The sequence below is a fragment of the Scyliorhinus torazame genome, chromosome 13 (assembly GCF_047496885.1).
Source record: "Scyliorhinus torazame isolate Kashiwa2021f chromosome 13, sScyTor2.1, whole genome shotgun sequence".
Taxonomy (NCBI): Eukaryota; Metazoa; Chordata; class Chondrichthyes; order Carcharhiniformes; family Scyliorhinidae; genus Scyliorhinus; species Scyliorhinus torazame.
In genome coordinates, this window is record NC_092719.1 from 132,918,502 (window position 1) to 132,935,296 (window position 16,795).

Genomic DNA, 16,795 nt, shown 5'->3' on the forward strand with positions numbered 1-16,795 from the left:
TTTTCAAACTTCTACCAAGTGAAATGTGGATTTCCAAAAACACTAATGGCTAGCATGTATGTCCTACCTTGCCAGCCTAAGTTTCATTTAAATTTTCTCACACTGCCATCCTTAGGGTTTCCTTTGATGAACTTGTGGCAAGTCGTAACTACATGCAGTTTTGGGCTATGAATTCAGGTCCAGAGATGAGACTCCTCAAACTCGTTTCATGTAGATAGAAGTACAGCCAGCATATCATCAATTTTGGTTGGTTTCAAAGCTAGGTCCCTGAGATGTAGACAGCAGGATTACATTTCCTTGTCCTTTTCGGGGCATTTCATGATGGAAATTTATTTTTAAATGAAAATATTTGGGCAGTTATTCTGTGTCAATTTCTCCTGCAAGGAAGTAAACTAGATGAGAAAAGATACACTGTAAAACAGTTACTGTTGAGGTCCAAGTGGTTAGATTGGAGATGGTACTATAAGTCTTAATTGCAACGTCAAGACTCAAGCATATATATGAAAGATGAAGAGTGAGTAAAGTGTCATATTTTTAGGAGCAAAACGTAAATGAAGGTCGGAGACACAGTGGCCATGGCAGTGTTGAAAAAGAAAAGCTTGAATAATTATTATGCAGAAAGTTTGGAGGCGAGGAATCATTGATTGGAAGGATTGCCTCTCAGGCAAAAAATATTTATTGTATCCATCCAAGGGGGTGAAAGAGAAATACTCGACAATTGTACTCAAATTTAGGGCAGCTTATAAATCTTACATAAGTTGAGCTTTCGAGAGAAAATCATGCATCATATATCCTTCCTGAATCAGAATAAGCAATTTACAGATATTAATAACAAATTTATTGTTGTTGAGATAACTACATCAAGCGTTCACAGCAGGAATCTGGTTTTCTTCTGTTTCAGGAGAGTGACTATACAGGTACCATGACTGATCAGTTTCGTGTTGGAGGTGATCAGCACTTCCAAGGCCAAGAATTATATGAAGAAACCGAGCCAAAATTGACAGCATGTGCAACACCAAACAATAGTCTCAGTGCCAATGATGCGAGCTCCCTGCCTTCACACAAACTGGAAAGCTCCATCCAACTAAAAAGCAGCTCCAGTTCTATTAAATCCTATGATGTCTCCACGAGGCCTAAAGGGGAACCAATGACAGCAACGGAGGCAAAGAAACACTATATACACAAACTTACACCCTACGAGGAACAGGAAATAGCTAGCTATTCAGAAATCTATTTTGTTGGACCAAATTCTAAAAAGAGACCAGGAATTATTGGAGCACCAAATAATAATAGCTATGATGATGAGCAGGGATCTTATCTGTATGTGCCACATGATCACATAGGCTATCGATATGAAGTCATCAAGGTAATTGGAAAAGGTAGCTTTGGGCAGGTGGTGAAGGCGTATGACCACAAACTCCATCAGTACATCGCCTTGAAAATGGTACGGAACGAAAAAAGATTTCATAGGCAAGCAGCAGAGGAGATCAAGATACTAGACCACCTGAGGAAGCAAGACAAGGACAACAGCATGAATGTCATCCATATCTATGAGAGTTTTTCCTTCCGGAACCACATCTGTATGACCTTTGAACTACTAAGCATGAACCTCTATGAACTCATCAAAAAGAATAAGTTCCAAGGATTCAGCCTGCCCCTGGTCCGTAAATTTGCACACTCCATCCTGCAGTGCCTTGAAGCTTTGCATAAAAGCCATATCATCCATTGTGACTTGAAGCCTGAGAACATCCTGTTGAAGCAACAGGGACGTAGTGGAGTTAAAGTGATTGACTTTGGGTCCAGTTGCTATGACCATCAAAAAATCTACACATACATTCAGTCACGTTTTTACCGAGCTCCTGAGGTGATTCTTGGAGCACAATATGGGATGGCTATTGATATGTGGAGTTTGGGATGCATTCTTGCTGAATTGCTGACTGGCCATCCACTGTTGCCAGGTGAAGACGAGGGAGATCAACTAGCTTGCATGATGGAACTATTAGGAATGCCATCTAAAATGCTGCTGGAATGTTCCAAAAGGTCCAAAATGTTCATCAGCTCAAAGGGTTATCCAAGATATTCTTCTGTCGTAACACTTCCTGATGGAACGATGCATCTGAATGGTGGACGATCTCGGAGAGGAAAAAATCGGGGTCCCCCTGGTCAACGGGACTGGATCAGCGCCCTAAAGGGCTGTGACGACCAATCTTTCATTGATTTCCTGAGACACTGCCTGGAGTGGGATCCTGCCTTACGCATGACACCAGCACAGGCCTTAAGGCACCCGTGGCTACGAAGACGTCTGCCAAAACCTCCGACGAATGACAAATCAACATTTGTCAAACGTATGTCAGCAAGCCCTACTGCTCTCATGGATTCAGTGGTTAAACTACCTCCTACTTCTGCCAGCATTGCCAATAAACTGAAGTCCAATCAGAATAATGAGCCCAATCCCAACATGACTCAGAGGACTGTTCTGCCAAAGCTGGTCAGCTGACTGGTAACTTGAAGAAGGAAAAAAAACAGTCATTGTTACTCCGTTGGAATATCAATTCCTGTGGCATGCGGTATACAGGGAATACAATTTCTTCCTTTATACATTCCAATGTGACTTGAGCCAATAGGTCTTTTGATTATTACAAGGCTGCAAGTCTGCACTGAGCATGCTCCAGGACTGCTGGGCAGCTCCTGCCAGGCCACACTGTACACATTGGTTTACACTGTACAATGACACAAACTACCCATCAACATTCACAGTAAAGCAGTTGGGCTGGATGCAAAAATGAAAAGGTGTTCTTTGATTGGATAGTTATTTATTTTATATCAGCAGAATCTCACACAGAAATCATTGTGTGCTAATCATTTGCTCCCCACATATTTGAGGCCAAAAGTGTCCTTGTATTCACTAATGAAACTGCTGTGAACAAAAGTGGCCTCAAACCATTCACATTATAAATAAAATTACCAAGTAAGATTACATTCATTTACAGTTCTGATGTACCAATGGATTTGGCCTATTAGCTATCCTAGTTTTATCTTGCTTGGGATTTGTATTTCCTTTGGCTACTGAATATTGACTGGCAATCTTAAGTGGACATTTATATATATTGGAAGAGAGGTCACAGCATCTAGGCACATAGGGGTTATTAATCCATTATTCAAAGGGGATAAATGAGCTAAAGGTGCCAGGCTCCATTTGTTTGGCCAAGGTGCCGCGTTAGTTTATATGCAGGGATACCACTCGTTAGGTGCCAATTAACTGCAACTGCATGATGTTGTAGTGATTTTTCTTGGTAACAAAGCCAATGATAAGATAATGTCAAAAATCATAGGTAGTTCACCTTGATTTTTGGCAACTGAGTGGTGATGATTTGCCATTTATGTTTTAATTTTGTGTTTATGACATTTTATTACATTAGTTCCTGTTTTTATGGAGATTTATGATATATTAAAGGAGTTGACAGAAGAAACAAACATTTGTGCAGCTAAGTTAGAGAAAGACAAACCTACTTATTTATTTGTACTCTATTTTGTAGTTTTTGCCTGTTTCCCCCTTTACTACCTTGTGTCATTTAATTTTTTAAACAAAAAATACAGGTGGGTAACCTGGCCTAGGGCATAGTGCCAAATAAACAGTAAAGTGAGAAGTTTGGAAGTTGTCCAAGGTGATATTCCCTCTAATTTCTCATCCTTCCCTCTGGGAGTAGTGCCTGCCCTGGTGAAGCCTTGCACTTAACAGGGACATATTCCCCACCGTTCCAAGTCGAGGACTTTTCAGGTATGAAACTGCTATCATCTTAAGTAGTAAAAGCCCAAGCTCCATACACTATCCAGAACTTTCTTCAATGTACATTAACAGAAACCTTCTGTGACGTGCACTATTTAAAAGGGTCTTTTAAGGGTCGAGGACCTCTTTGATGCATCAGATTTGTTGGTGCACTCTTTCATCTTGAAGCCTAATTAGCAAGTTGTAGGATCACAACTATTGGAGAGGAATCTGAATCATTGGGAGGATGTCTCAGCGGTTGTAAGAGGGCTCAGAGTGATCATTTCACAGCCGTCCCATTTTTCCAGTGATTCATGGTTGGAAAATCACAAAATTTGCCAACTTGGTTCACCCTGGTCTGCGCTCCTGATTGTTTGATCTGCTGTTCTGTTTAACAAAGCTCTGCACCAGCAAAAATATATTTTGAAAATTTACCCCTTGCAGCTGGTAAGTCATTTTCATTTATTTCAGTTAGTTCATTTGAGTATCTTATTTATCCAACAAACAATGACAACTTGATAAACATTAATTGTACTCCCATCAGAAAAACAGACAATCTTGCTTTTTGACTGCAGAACATATAAGTGGGTAATTCTGACCACAGTTACAATGTGGAGCTTTGCCGACTGGGCAAAATTGTGTGAGAAATTAATGTAATGTGCACATTTCACACAATGGGAAAGAAAGACTCACATTTATGCAACTCCTTTCATGACCTCAAAACATGCTGAAAATGCTCCAATGCCAATTAAATACTTTTTGAAGTGCAATCGCGGTTGCCGTGCAGTTCATTCATGTACAGCAAGCTTCCACAAACAGCAACATAATAACGAGAACATTTGTTAAAGTGATGTTGACTGAGGAATAAATATCGGCCAGCAAACCAGGAAGAACTCCTCAGCTCTTCCTCAAAATATTGCCATGGGATCTTTTATCACCACCTGAGAGAGTAGACAGGGCCTTGGCCCTCATCCTAAAGACAGGCACTTCTGACAGTGGAGCCTTCGTAGGACATCATCAGGATCCGATCTGGAATTTTATTTGGGGGTGTGAGCAGTGATACTTTCCTGTTAACCTAAACCAGCTGGTAACTGAATTGTGGGCCAGAAGACCCCCAGCAAGCCATTTTATTTTAGGTTTCCTTGTGAATCAGAAGGGTCATGACAGCTTTTCCAGGTCTCACCAGGAAGCCTTTGGCCTCCTTTGCCCTGGGTTCTCTCTCTCCCCAGTCACATGCTGATTCTCCCTCCCTTCAATGGTTATTAATTTTGTGGGTGCTGAGCCAGAACAATCTTCTGAAATCTTTGGCATCATCAGCAAACTTCCACATGATTTATTTTGTCCCTATGCCCGAACCATTTATGTGACTAGAAAACTACCAAAGTCCCATGAATATTTCATGAGGCCCACCATTATCCACATCCCTATCAGTACAACCATTTCTCTAGAAATGCTTCAGACTTGATCCTAGCTCCTGAAGCTGCCATAGTAGGATCTTCATACTATACCTACCTGCATTATTGGTTTGTTTTCATAACAGAAAGTTATCCATTTGTCTGATCATGTTCTGAGCCATGGCTTCTCGAAGTAGCTTTCCAATTCATAATTTATTTTTGCTTGCAAAAGATTTCTCTTTATGTACGCTACCCTACAACTACAATTTTTACTTTAACCTTGAATGATCTCTGTTCCCCTCCCACAATATGCCTTTGTTCCATAGTTGTTTACTTCCGTCACTGAAAAGTTATTAGGTGTCTCTGGTTCCACAGATTTCCGTTATTCCTGTTGTTTCTTTTCACATACTCAGTGTTGTCACTTGTATTTTTCCTGTATTATCTTCTTATATCATGGTGGTGACAACACAATGGATACTCTCCTCCAGACACATTTCTTCCTTCTGTACATTGCACAGTATGCCTAATTAGTATGTGAGACCAGGAATTAATTTACAAAATGATTCAATTATTTGGTTCTTAATGCAAGCTAAAAGCGGTGACCCAAGTATGTCAACAGGCTATACAATTAGCATTAACAACAGCCATACAATTCAGAAGTGTGGTTCAGAGATAGTTGATGATGGCAATGTGGTTATTGTGTATATGGAGTTTCAAAAGGTCTTTAATAAAATGACATGATTATCAGCAAAGTTGAAGCCCATGGAATAAAGGAGATTATGTCAGCGTAGATTGCATTTTTAAAAACTATATAGCATGCATCTGTCGGTTAATGCATTTCCATTGTTCCAATACTTACTTTACCACATGTTTTCCTTTACTTAACTTTTACTTATATATATTTTATAGTGTAATAACAGGGCATTCAGACGAACAGGTCCTTGCCCATGTTACTTCATCTCACCCTATCAACTGATCTAACTTCCCCTTAAGAGCATTAAATTAATTGATTGAACCGCTTTGTGGTTCCACATGAATTCCACATTTGTACCATTCTCTGGGTAAAGACATATCTCCTGAAATCCTTATTGAATTTATTTACATTTGTGGTTCCTAGTTTGGCCTCTCCATGAGTGGAAATATTGGGCATGATTTCCCCGAATGGGAATAGAGTCCTGTAGTGCATGATTAGCCGGATGTTTGCTGACGCTCAGAACGCTGAGAAACACCACACCATCAAATGGCCATTCGGGTAGATTGGGGCCTCAGCGGGGAACGCGCGGCCAAGGCCGCACTTCGTTCTGTTTTCTGAACTGTGGAGCTTGCTCGCCAGAGCACCTCAGTGCAGTGAGATATCGGGACGCCATTTAAAAATGGCATCCCAATCTCTCAACCCCCCGATGCGACCCCTGAACTCCCCGCAAGCCATAAATCATCTATAAGGGGGTCATCGCCCCCCCCCCCCCCCCGCCCGCATGCACCCACCCGCACGGGGCATCCCAGGCCCGATCCCTATTGTATGAAAAATACCAGCTTGACACCTTGGCAGTGGCAGCTTGTCACCCTGGAAGTGCCCCTGCCAGCTGGCAGTGCCACCTGGGCTCTTTGTCAGTGGCAGGCTAGCATCCTGATAGTACTGCCAGCATGCCAGGCTGGCAGTGCAGGGGGGCACCCATCCCAGAGGGCAAGCACCTGGGGGCCTCCCGATTCCCTGGGATACCCTCCCAAGTGCCATTTCATCTGATTCCGCTGGAGACCAGCATTGAACGGCCATTGCCCCAGGTCTCCAAGACGACAGCGTTAGATCCCACTCCATGGTTAGATCTCGGGAATGCATATTAGAGTGAGACTAGCTGTCTCGCAAGATTGCATTAGATGTCGCGAAGCATGGCGAGCTAGGTAGATCCTGGAAGAAGGACCTCCTGGCATCTACTGACTGTGCTTCACTGCTTTTCGGGTGCAATGCAGCCGGTAGATCTCACCCATCTTCTCTGTTTCTACCCGAACAAATGTCTTCATAATTTTATTTTTCATTAAAAGCAAAACAAATTAATATTATTTCCCTTATGCACATATTCATACTGATTGCTCCTTCTGCAGTTGGCTGTATTGTATTCTCTCATGGACGAAAATCCTGCCAAAGTCACAGTTAAAAAGTATGTAGTTGAGATACTGGATCGGTTTAAATTGATAGAGTCCAGATGGGATGCATCCTAACTTGCTAAGAGAATGAGGGTGGAAATAGTGGAGGTATTGACCATATTCTCTCCATTATCTTTAAGTATCAAAGTGGCGCCAGGAGACTGGAGACTTACAAATGTGACACAACTTTTCAAAAAGGGGTTTATAGATAAGCCCACAAACTACTAGTTGGTCAGTTTAACTTATGTGGTCGGGAACATTTATAAGCAATATCTTGAGACTAAATTAACAGTCACTTGGTCAAGTGCAGATTTGTCTGTGCGGAGTCTGCGCGTTCTCCCCGTGTCTGCGTGGGTTTCCTCCGGGTGCTCCAGTTTCCTCCCACAAGTCCTGAATGGAGTGCTTGGTAGGTGAATTGGACATTCTGAATTCTCCCTTAATGCTATTCAGACACTACTAAAGATTATCATTATTATTAATGAAAGCCCGCACAGATTTGTTAATAGCAAATTGTGTGGTGAAGGTAACAGAGAGTGTTGATCCGGGCAATGCGGTTGTTATGGTGTATATGGAGTTCCAGACAGCGTTTGATAAAGTGACCCATGGTAGGCTTGTTAATGTTGAAGTCCTTGAAATAAGAGAGGCTGTGTGACAGCATGGATGCAAAATCGGCTAAGTGACAGGAAAAAGAATATAATGGTAGACAGTTAACTTTCCAGCTGGAGGAAGCTGGAGGGTCAAGTTCCCTAAAGGTTGATACTAGGATCACTGCTTTTCATTGTATATATTAATAACTTAAACCAGGTGGACTGAGTGCTATCTCAAAATGTGCAGATGACATAAAACATGAAATTGTAGCAAACACTGAGGAGGTTGATGATAGACTTCAATAGACCATGGATGGGCTGATAGAATAGGTGAACATTTGGCAGAGGAATGCAAAGTGATAGATTTTGTTAGGAAGGATGAGGAGAGGCAATATAAACTAGGAGAGTAACCTTTCTTATTGGCAAAAGGGTTGAGAACCAGATGACACCAATTTAAGGTGATTGTCAAAAGAACCAAGAGTGACATTAGGAAAAAGCCTTTTATGTGAATGATTGGTATCTGGAATACACTTCCCGATATTGTCCAACTGAAGCTTTCGAAAGGAAATTAGACAAGTAATTACAGGAAAAACAATTGTAGGGTTACAAGGAAAGAGCAGGGGAATGAGAGTGGCATTTTTCCAGTGGCAGGGTGTGCGCCTCCCCCAACCCCTACTATGTGGGGAAACCACCAGCTGCTTGGAGGTGGCCACCCAGAAGCTTCACAGCGTGGGGATTATCGGAGCTGGAGACACCTTGGCCCAGGTCATGGGCTGTCAGCAGAAAGGGCTGCCCAACACCTCCAACACTACCACTGGAGAAGTTTTTCTTCTGTTCTCTGGGGCCTCTTGATTTAAAATGTACATAATGCTCACCCTCCTGAGGTACCCGTGCCATTTTGACGTACCCTTGCCTTTCTCCTGACTTCCTCAGAGGCAGCTATCATTTCATTGGCCCTGCTGAGGCTCCAGAGCTGCCAACCCTCTAATTGGGCTGGCAGTTTGGAAGGCCTGTCTTTTGTCTTTTAACTGCCTGCTCTTGGCAATACCACAGGGTAAATTCTGTCTTCTGCCCAAGTAAACTGCAACCTAGGAACCCTCTGACAATGGGACCTCTATTTTAAATTGTCACATGTTTCTGCTAAGACAGCAGCGGATGTGGGGAGAGGAGGAAGCATGCAAATGTATTGAGCTATCTTAGCTACAATTGTAAAGGCCTCCTGCTCTCTGAATCAGTATTTACTATTCATCAAAGGCACAATTTGTTTTTTTAAACAAGTAATTGAAAATCATTCAGATACTGCTACCTTCCCTGGCAAAATCAGCTGCTACATTCAACCATGGTCCCAGTTTCAGGCTTTTTCAATCGATCTTGAGCCGCCTCGGTTTCGCTGGCAAAAAGACTGAAAAATGCAGTGGGCCATGAGAAATTGCAGCTGAATGGGTTGTTAACAATCTCAATGCTTGTTAATTAATAATTTTAAAAAGGCAGGTGGGCTACCTATTTCTGCACCCATGTGTTTTCAGTATTATGAGACTGGTGTGACGATGTTGGGTTGCCAACATAAGTCATCACGGTGAATGTTCAGTCATTGTTGGGGAGCAGTGCTTTGTAAAACCCAGTCCAGTAAGTATGTTTCATGAAAATCAGCATTAACTTTTGTTGAGTGGCTCATAACAAATAACACTGGTAAGTCGTGTCCTTCCTTTTTATGATTTCATCTCATAAAAAAGTTATGTCTAAAGATGAATATACCGGAATAAAGGGATCATGGCTAATTTTATGCTTACGGCTAATAGTTTTGAATCTAGGCCTAGTTTTGATGTAATCTGGTGTCTTTCATAGCAGAACAGCCTGGTGATATTTATTGTGTAGATGTACATGTGAAGAACGGGCACTTTGATGAAGTAGCGGATAGCTACCCATGGAATTTTAGCCCCGCAAAGTGAGCCTCTGTTCTTTCTCATTATACAGGCCAATGTGCGACTAGGTTTAGTGACACCAGAATGATTAAGGTCAGAGAAGGAGGCCATTTGACCCATTGTGTCTGTGTCAGCTGAGAAAATAGCAATCAAGTCTAATCCCACCTTCCAGATTTTGGCCCATAGCCTTGGAGGTTGTGGCACATCGAGTGCCAGCCAAATACTTTATATATAAATGTTTCTGCTTCTACCAGATTTTTGAGCAGTGAGTTCCAGACACTCACTATTCTTGGGGTGAAGAACATTTTCCTGAGCTCTTATCTAAACCTTCTGGGTCAGTGACCTCCTTCCTCATGGGTACATGCCCTTTCTAGTCACTTTACCAAAGCCCATCATAATTTTATACAGTTCAATTAAAACAACCCTCAGACTTCCTTGTTCCAAAGAAAACAACCTCAGCACATTTGATCTTTCTTCATAGCTAAAATTGTCCTTTCTTCGCCATCTCTTAGTCAATCTCTTCTATACCCAACTCTGCTCATTCTCCATGTCATGCGGTATTCCAAGGGAAATGCCCACTACTGAATCCATATCCAGTTGGTGCAGAATCTATGAAATCAGCAAAATCTCCTTCAGTGTTTACCACATCACTTCCTGTAAACCTTTGCAACTTGAAAGAACAATGGAAAGCATCAAACGCTTGTAGCACTGTAGCATCAGCAGGATGAAATTCACCAGTACTAAAACCTGTATTTAGTTGATGATCCCTTTAAATAGGGATAACTTTGTGTTGCTTAATGTATTTCCAGTAATGCCAGGTTAAGAGAGGGTGTTAGCTAGAGCATTGAGCTCCAAAATGGCACATTGATTGACGTCATGATTTCCCTGGACTGCATACTTCCAGCGGTGTTAGCTTCATGAAATGTGCAGGCACATTGTAGACTTTATTCTGGTGCGATGGCAAGCTTTCTGTAATGTGGTGACCATGTTTGGTGAGCATCTTCACCATAAAATAATAAGTTGCTGGCACTCACTATCTCAAGGACCACTTTAGACTTCTACCAGAGAGCAGTTCGCACTTTTGGAACTGCACCTTGGTGTGAGTCCTCTTTCGGAAGAGCAAAACGAGGGAGAAAGTGTGTAAGGTTGCTTGTAACTCATTGGATGCTATTTTACTCTTTATTCAGGGTTCCAGACAAGCTCCTTTCCATCGCTTGTTTTAAAGACAATTTTTTTTAAAGTCAGTTGAACATATCTAAAAATAAATCTTGAAAGGTGCTTTGAATTTTTTCCTAGAGTAAAGAAATCTCCTTGCCTTTTGGTTGACATTTCCCCACAAGAAGTTCTGCAAATGAACCTCCTGGGATCACAGTGCAACCCTTCTCCCCTTGAGAGCTTGAGGAACCATTTGTCATCTCTGATTTGCTGGACCAGTGGAAAAGGGGCTGGTTTAGCACAAGGCTAAATAGCGGCTTTTAAAGCAGACCAAAGCAGGTCAGCAGCGTGGGTTCAATTCCCGTACCAGCCTCCCTGAACAGGCGCCGGAATGTGGTGACTAGGGGCTTTTCACAGTAACTTCATTTGAAGCCTACTTGTGACAATAAGTGATTTTCATTTCAAGTCCACTGCAATGGTGAATGAAAAGTTTGCCATACTCTGATGTATCACATGATCTAATCTCAGGCTAACCACCACAATGGATGGAATCATGTGACTGGTGGATAATCAGTGATATATACACATCAACAGTTCGTTGTGAATTGTTTAACAAAACAATATTGTTAAAGCTTTTCTTTAATGCAAGTTTCGACTTCACTCCATTCTCTGTCCTTCAGGCTTTACAAGGTTGACCATACAATACTGAAGCACAATTTAATATTTTATATTTCTATATAATATGAGGTGTGTGTGATGCCGTGTAACATTTGCTGAAATAAAATTCTAAATGATTGCAGTGGCAGCCATGAGTTATGTGGCAAAACAGCACAGCTTGAGACATGTTGCTTGAACAGGATACCCAATTAAATCTGCCAGATTTTGAATGAAGTGGGAAGATGTTTTATGTTTTGTATGTTATTAGGATAATATGGTTAGAACAAAATTTCAAGGTATTAAACATCTCATGATTCAAATATCACGACACCACCTCGTGCAGCTATTTGTCAGTATTTTTCATGTTTACCTTTTGCAATCTAAATGCAATTAGTAATGCATTTTTGTATAAACATGACAAACACGATCAATCGAAAAGCAATGGACTCCAAGCTGCAACTAAAATCGAGGGTTCAGCACAACAATGCTTTAGTCTTTCTGCCTATATTTTCTGTAAACAGTTCATGGTATAATAAAACTCCCAATATATTATACAAGCATCATGTCATTCCTATTGTCAATTTACCAGGATTTCTTTTTACTATAACCACAAACTACCAGTACAAACTCTTCAATGATTCCACAATATACATGATGACAATAATGAAAACATGTCATCACATTGCCGTATGTGTCATGACATGTGATTAAAAACAACACAGGTTTTCGATGCTCTGAAGCTGCCATCCCTCTCTGGCTTGCTCGTTGGAATCTAATTCTGTTTCAATATTTCCAGACAACGCAACATCTTTGAAATCTGATGGGTATGTCAGTAAAATATTCCAGCTTGCAGGCCTGTGCCTTAACCCACTGTTGCCGCAGTGAAATCAATTTGTGCATTGTACAGATGTGTCTGTCATTTACTTACTGTTTTATCTGTTTGAGATGCTTTTTCCCCCTAATAGACAGATGTGATTTCTATACCTCTGATTATTTAACGCAAATAAGAGATTAATATAAGCACTGTTTGTGGTGTATTTCTGTAGAAAAAGTGTTGGACCAGTTAAAGAATCAACTGTTAATGACTGTTAGTGTTAGAGGATGTGGTACTTTGGCAATAGATACTAAAATTGTAATATTTACGAAGATGACAGTGTATGAATTAAAAGGTATGCCGTTGAGCCATTTGGGTTCATAACATAATTTACATTCTATTAGTTGTATTAATATTGTACACAAAAATAATCTGTTGAAGTGTTTTGGTTCGTGAATATATACATATATGTTCAGTTACACCTTTACACATTTTGTTTAGAATAGAGCAGAACAATAATAAAAAAAATTTTGGATCATTCTTGTTCAGTTCTTCAACAGAGTTGGGAGGAACAGTCGAAGCTTGACTGGACATTTTTTATGAAAAATGAGCCAATACGATCAACAAAAAGGTCCAGTGTGTCTCATACCATGTTCAGACTGGTATTCCAATATTCACTTCCAAGAATAGGAAGAATCTGACCACTTTATGACCCGATAATTGCCTTTTATTACAATGGGTTCTCTGTCTAGTAAATTGCTGGTTTGCTGAGCTGGCTACATCATCATTGAGCATTTAAACATTGTTTTGTTTCAAACATTCCGTAATACCACTGATTCAAATTGCTACAAACTGTTAATGGTCTATGAAACAGCTGTGGTAATTGTTGGAACAGATTTTTTTCAACTATCACGCACACAGGCAGGTTATTTGTTTCATTTTTCTAAGGGTTTAAGATTTAAATAGCTTGACAGCTTGGTTTTATTTACCACTCACTGCCACAGGCAGGCTTTTTTCACCCAATTTTGTAAGGGTTGGACATTTCAATAACTTCAGAGCCAGTTGGTGAACCTGGAGGCAATTAGAGCGTCCCATGTGCGGCCGCCCTGGCATACACATTGTGTGGCCTCCTGTGCCTGCCCAGGCACCATGCCTTGTCCATCCTGGCCCTCCTCTACATTCTCTTCATTGGGTGAGGTCTGGTGTTCATCATCCTCCTTCAGCATGTCGTCCCTCTACTGCGCTATGTTGTGGGGGACGCAACAGGCCACCATGTTGTGGGAGACCCTCCTAACGCTGTACTGGAGTGCCCCTCCAGAGCGGTCCAGATACCTGAACTGCTTCTTCAGGATGCCAGAGAACCACTCGATCAAACCTCTGGTCGTGGCATAGGTGTCAATGTAGCAGGTCTCCTTCTTGGTCTGTGGCCTTCGGATGGGTGTCATCAGCCACGACCGCAGCGGATAACCACTGTCGCCCAGGAACCAACCCCTCAGCCGAGGGTGCGCCTCCAAGGTGTCGGGATCCGTTGATTATGCCAGGATGAAGGCGTCATTCACACTGCCCGGGTACCGGGCACCGATGTGCATAATGTGTAGTTCATGGTCACACATCAGCTGCAAGTTCATTGAGTGGAACCCTTTCGGTTTATGAAACCGGCCTGTCATGGGCCGGTGCTCGCACAGCGTCATTCATCCCATCGATCACTCCCTGTACCTGGGGCATCCTGGCGAACCCCGCTGCCTGGGCATCTTGGTGGGCTCGGTCCACATTGAAATGGATGTATTGTGCCGCCTAGGCATATAGGGCCTCCTTGACGGTGCTGACAGGCGCTGCTGGTACACGTGAGGCCTCATGCAGCTCCTCCTTCCCACCTTCTCCTTATAATGTTGGGCGGCAGGCTCTCCATCTTCACCGGCTGGCTCCTGTTCCTCTGGGACAGATTCCGCGGCTGCAGGAGCCTCCATCAGCAGCTCCTACTCATACAGCCTTAGTGCATCCCACAGGACTGCGCCGGCTAGGATGAAGGACACAATTTCTGGTTCAATTCCAAAGTCCATTGTCTGCAGGGGAAAGGCAGACATGTTAGCACGGTGCGTACTCCCATGCCCAGCCAGGTCCACCGAGCGACATGGTAGCCCCGGCCTGCACTGCTGCCCCTGCCCCCGCATGCCCCCTCCGCCCATCCCTCCTCTCCCATCACCATCCCCACACCCAGCCCCAGCTGTTCCCTCCACACTCTGCCCTTTGCACCACATCCCTCGCCCCATCGGTGCCCGGCACCCATCCCTGCCGACAGCAGTACTGGCACCCCCCCCTGTAAAGGCTACCATGGGAACTGCCCTTGGAAGGGCCACGTGATGCCCCGCTGAGGGGTGGTGTCCGCCTTTTTGGGATGGGTTGGTGGTGTGGAGGTGGGGTAGAGGAAGGTGTTCGGGGTGCAGTGAGGGCACCTGTTGAAGGAATTATAAGTCAGCACTTCGAGTTTTTGCCAAAGGTCCTTTATTTAACACAAAGTTCGTGGGAGCATTAGAGAAACGACAGTCATTCCAAATTTCCCCACTTTACAAAGGTAAGGCAAGCAATTTATATGATACAGTAAGTAATATCTAGGACAAAAGGCATTCTTTAGATTAGCAAAAAGACAGAAAAGCGAACAGGCCGGAGTTAGAGTTTAATAACAGGCCTTGAGTTCCTCGCCTAAGAAAAATAATAATTGTCTGCTGTCAGTAAAACAATGTGCAGCTGTACACTTGTTTACATTGTATGACCTTCTGACTTTCATACAGAACTTCTTGACTAAAAATAAGGCAAAATATTCATCATGCTTTGCCAGTGCCTATTTCCATGAAATATAGTCAAGCAGCTGGTTAAAATGAATACAGGGAATTAAAGCAACTAATCCGCCAAATAAAGTTCCTTCTACAGCACCCATAGAGCCCGTGTCACTCTGCACAACCATGGGTCATGGTGGACGTCAGTGGGGTGCTCAAGTTGGCTGCCTTACAGGCAGCGGCAATGGCGGTCCATGCCTGGATAGCCCGGTCCCAGGGGGGTCACCCCAACCCCCACGGCCCATCACCTGGTCACCTCCCCGCTACTCACCCGGCCCTGGCATATGCCATCCCCTAGGCAGCAATGCCAGCGGCAGGACCATCAGCCCACAGTTTCGCCTTTGGGAACATGTCCTATCCCTTCTCTCTCCCTCAGCAGCCAAGGCGCCTGTTTCATGATTTTTAAAACCGCAAGTGAAACTAGCCGTCGGTAATTCCTCCTCATGGAGGCAGAGTATCACGGAAGCCCCGGAGAATACCGGGTCAGTCCCGTTAATGATATGCCAATGGCATTTACTGTACATGCGGAGTCGAATGCATTCATGCCATAGGCACTTGGAGCATGGTATTCTTTCTTAATAAGATCAGTTAACATATTTTGCTCGGGGTGTTAATTAAACAGGATTAAACAGCTTTGGAAATATTAATACATTATATTAATCCGAATAGGCGCCGGAATGTGGCGACTAGGTGCTTTTCACAGTAACTTCATACTTGTGACAACAAAAGGTTATTATTATCATTATTAATAATCTGAATCTGACTCACATCTGAATAGGTTATAACTGGTTAGCAGAACAGAAAGAAGTCCCATAAAAATACTATGCTGAGGAGCATGAAAATCGTGTTAAAGGCTTACAAGTGAAAAGGGATTCCTGAGCTTCCATGGGATTTGTTACACAAAAGGAAGACTGAGATTTGCAGTTCAGAATGCTGCATATTCAAAAATGAATAATATGGCTGCCCAGAATCAATGGAACCGAAAGCCTTGGCTATTACATATTTCAATGGGAGGAGGAGCTGGAATAGACATCATAGCAGAAGTGATGTGCTATTCGTAGGGAACAGAATTTCCTGTATGGGCATTATGCATGTGTTGGCTTCTGCTCAACAAGAAGGCTGTGAACTGAGGGATGGTTCAAGACGATCTGCAGGTATGGTTACCGATATGCATTGCACTACCACTGGCAGTGAAGCTCACAATTGCTCTCAACGATTAGAGGGACTTTCCAGGCACACTATCAGGAAACAGCCATCTTGTTTTACCATGCATTCACCTGCACACACTTCAAGAAAGACTGTGAAAATCAGCAGGTTTTTCAACATTGCTCACTTCTCCAAAGTGTAAGGCATCAGTCACTATGCATTTTGGCATTTCTTTGTCTACCAATAGTTTTATGACAATCCTCAACAGAAAGATATTATTACATCTGTTATAACCTGCCTACTTACCATTGGCTGGGGACTAATGACTATCCCACAATCCTGTGGGAGTATGAGCTTCCCCAATGCGGGGGGGGGGGG

The 16,795-nt window shown here is 42.8% G+C and overlaps 1 protein-coding gene across 9 annotated transcripts in view; it reads left to right on the top strand.

Moving 5' to 3' along the window:
- LOC140388285 (dual specificity tyrosine-phosphorylation-regulated kinase 2-like) overlaps positions 1–12,975 on the top strand; it is a 250,434-nt gene extending 237,459 nt beyond the window's left edge. For all 9 annotated transcript variants that reach the window (XM_072472168.1, XM_072472171.1, XM_072472176.1 and 6 more), the window contains one exon: positions 902–12,975. In XM_072472168.1, coding sequence (XP_072328269.1) covers positions 902–2,497 — 1,596 coding nt within the window. In that variant the 3' untranslated portion in view covers positions 2,498–12,975. The remainder of the gene's footprint in view (positions 1–901) is intronic.
- Positions 12,976–16,795: the final 3,820 nt, after the last annotated feature.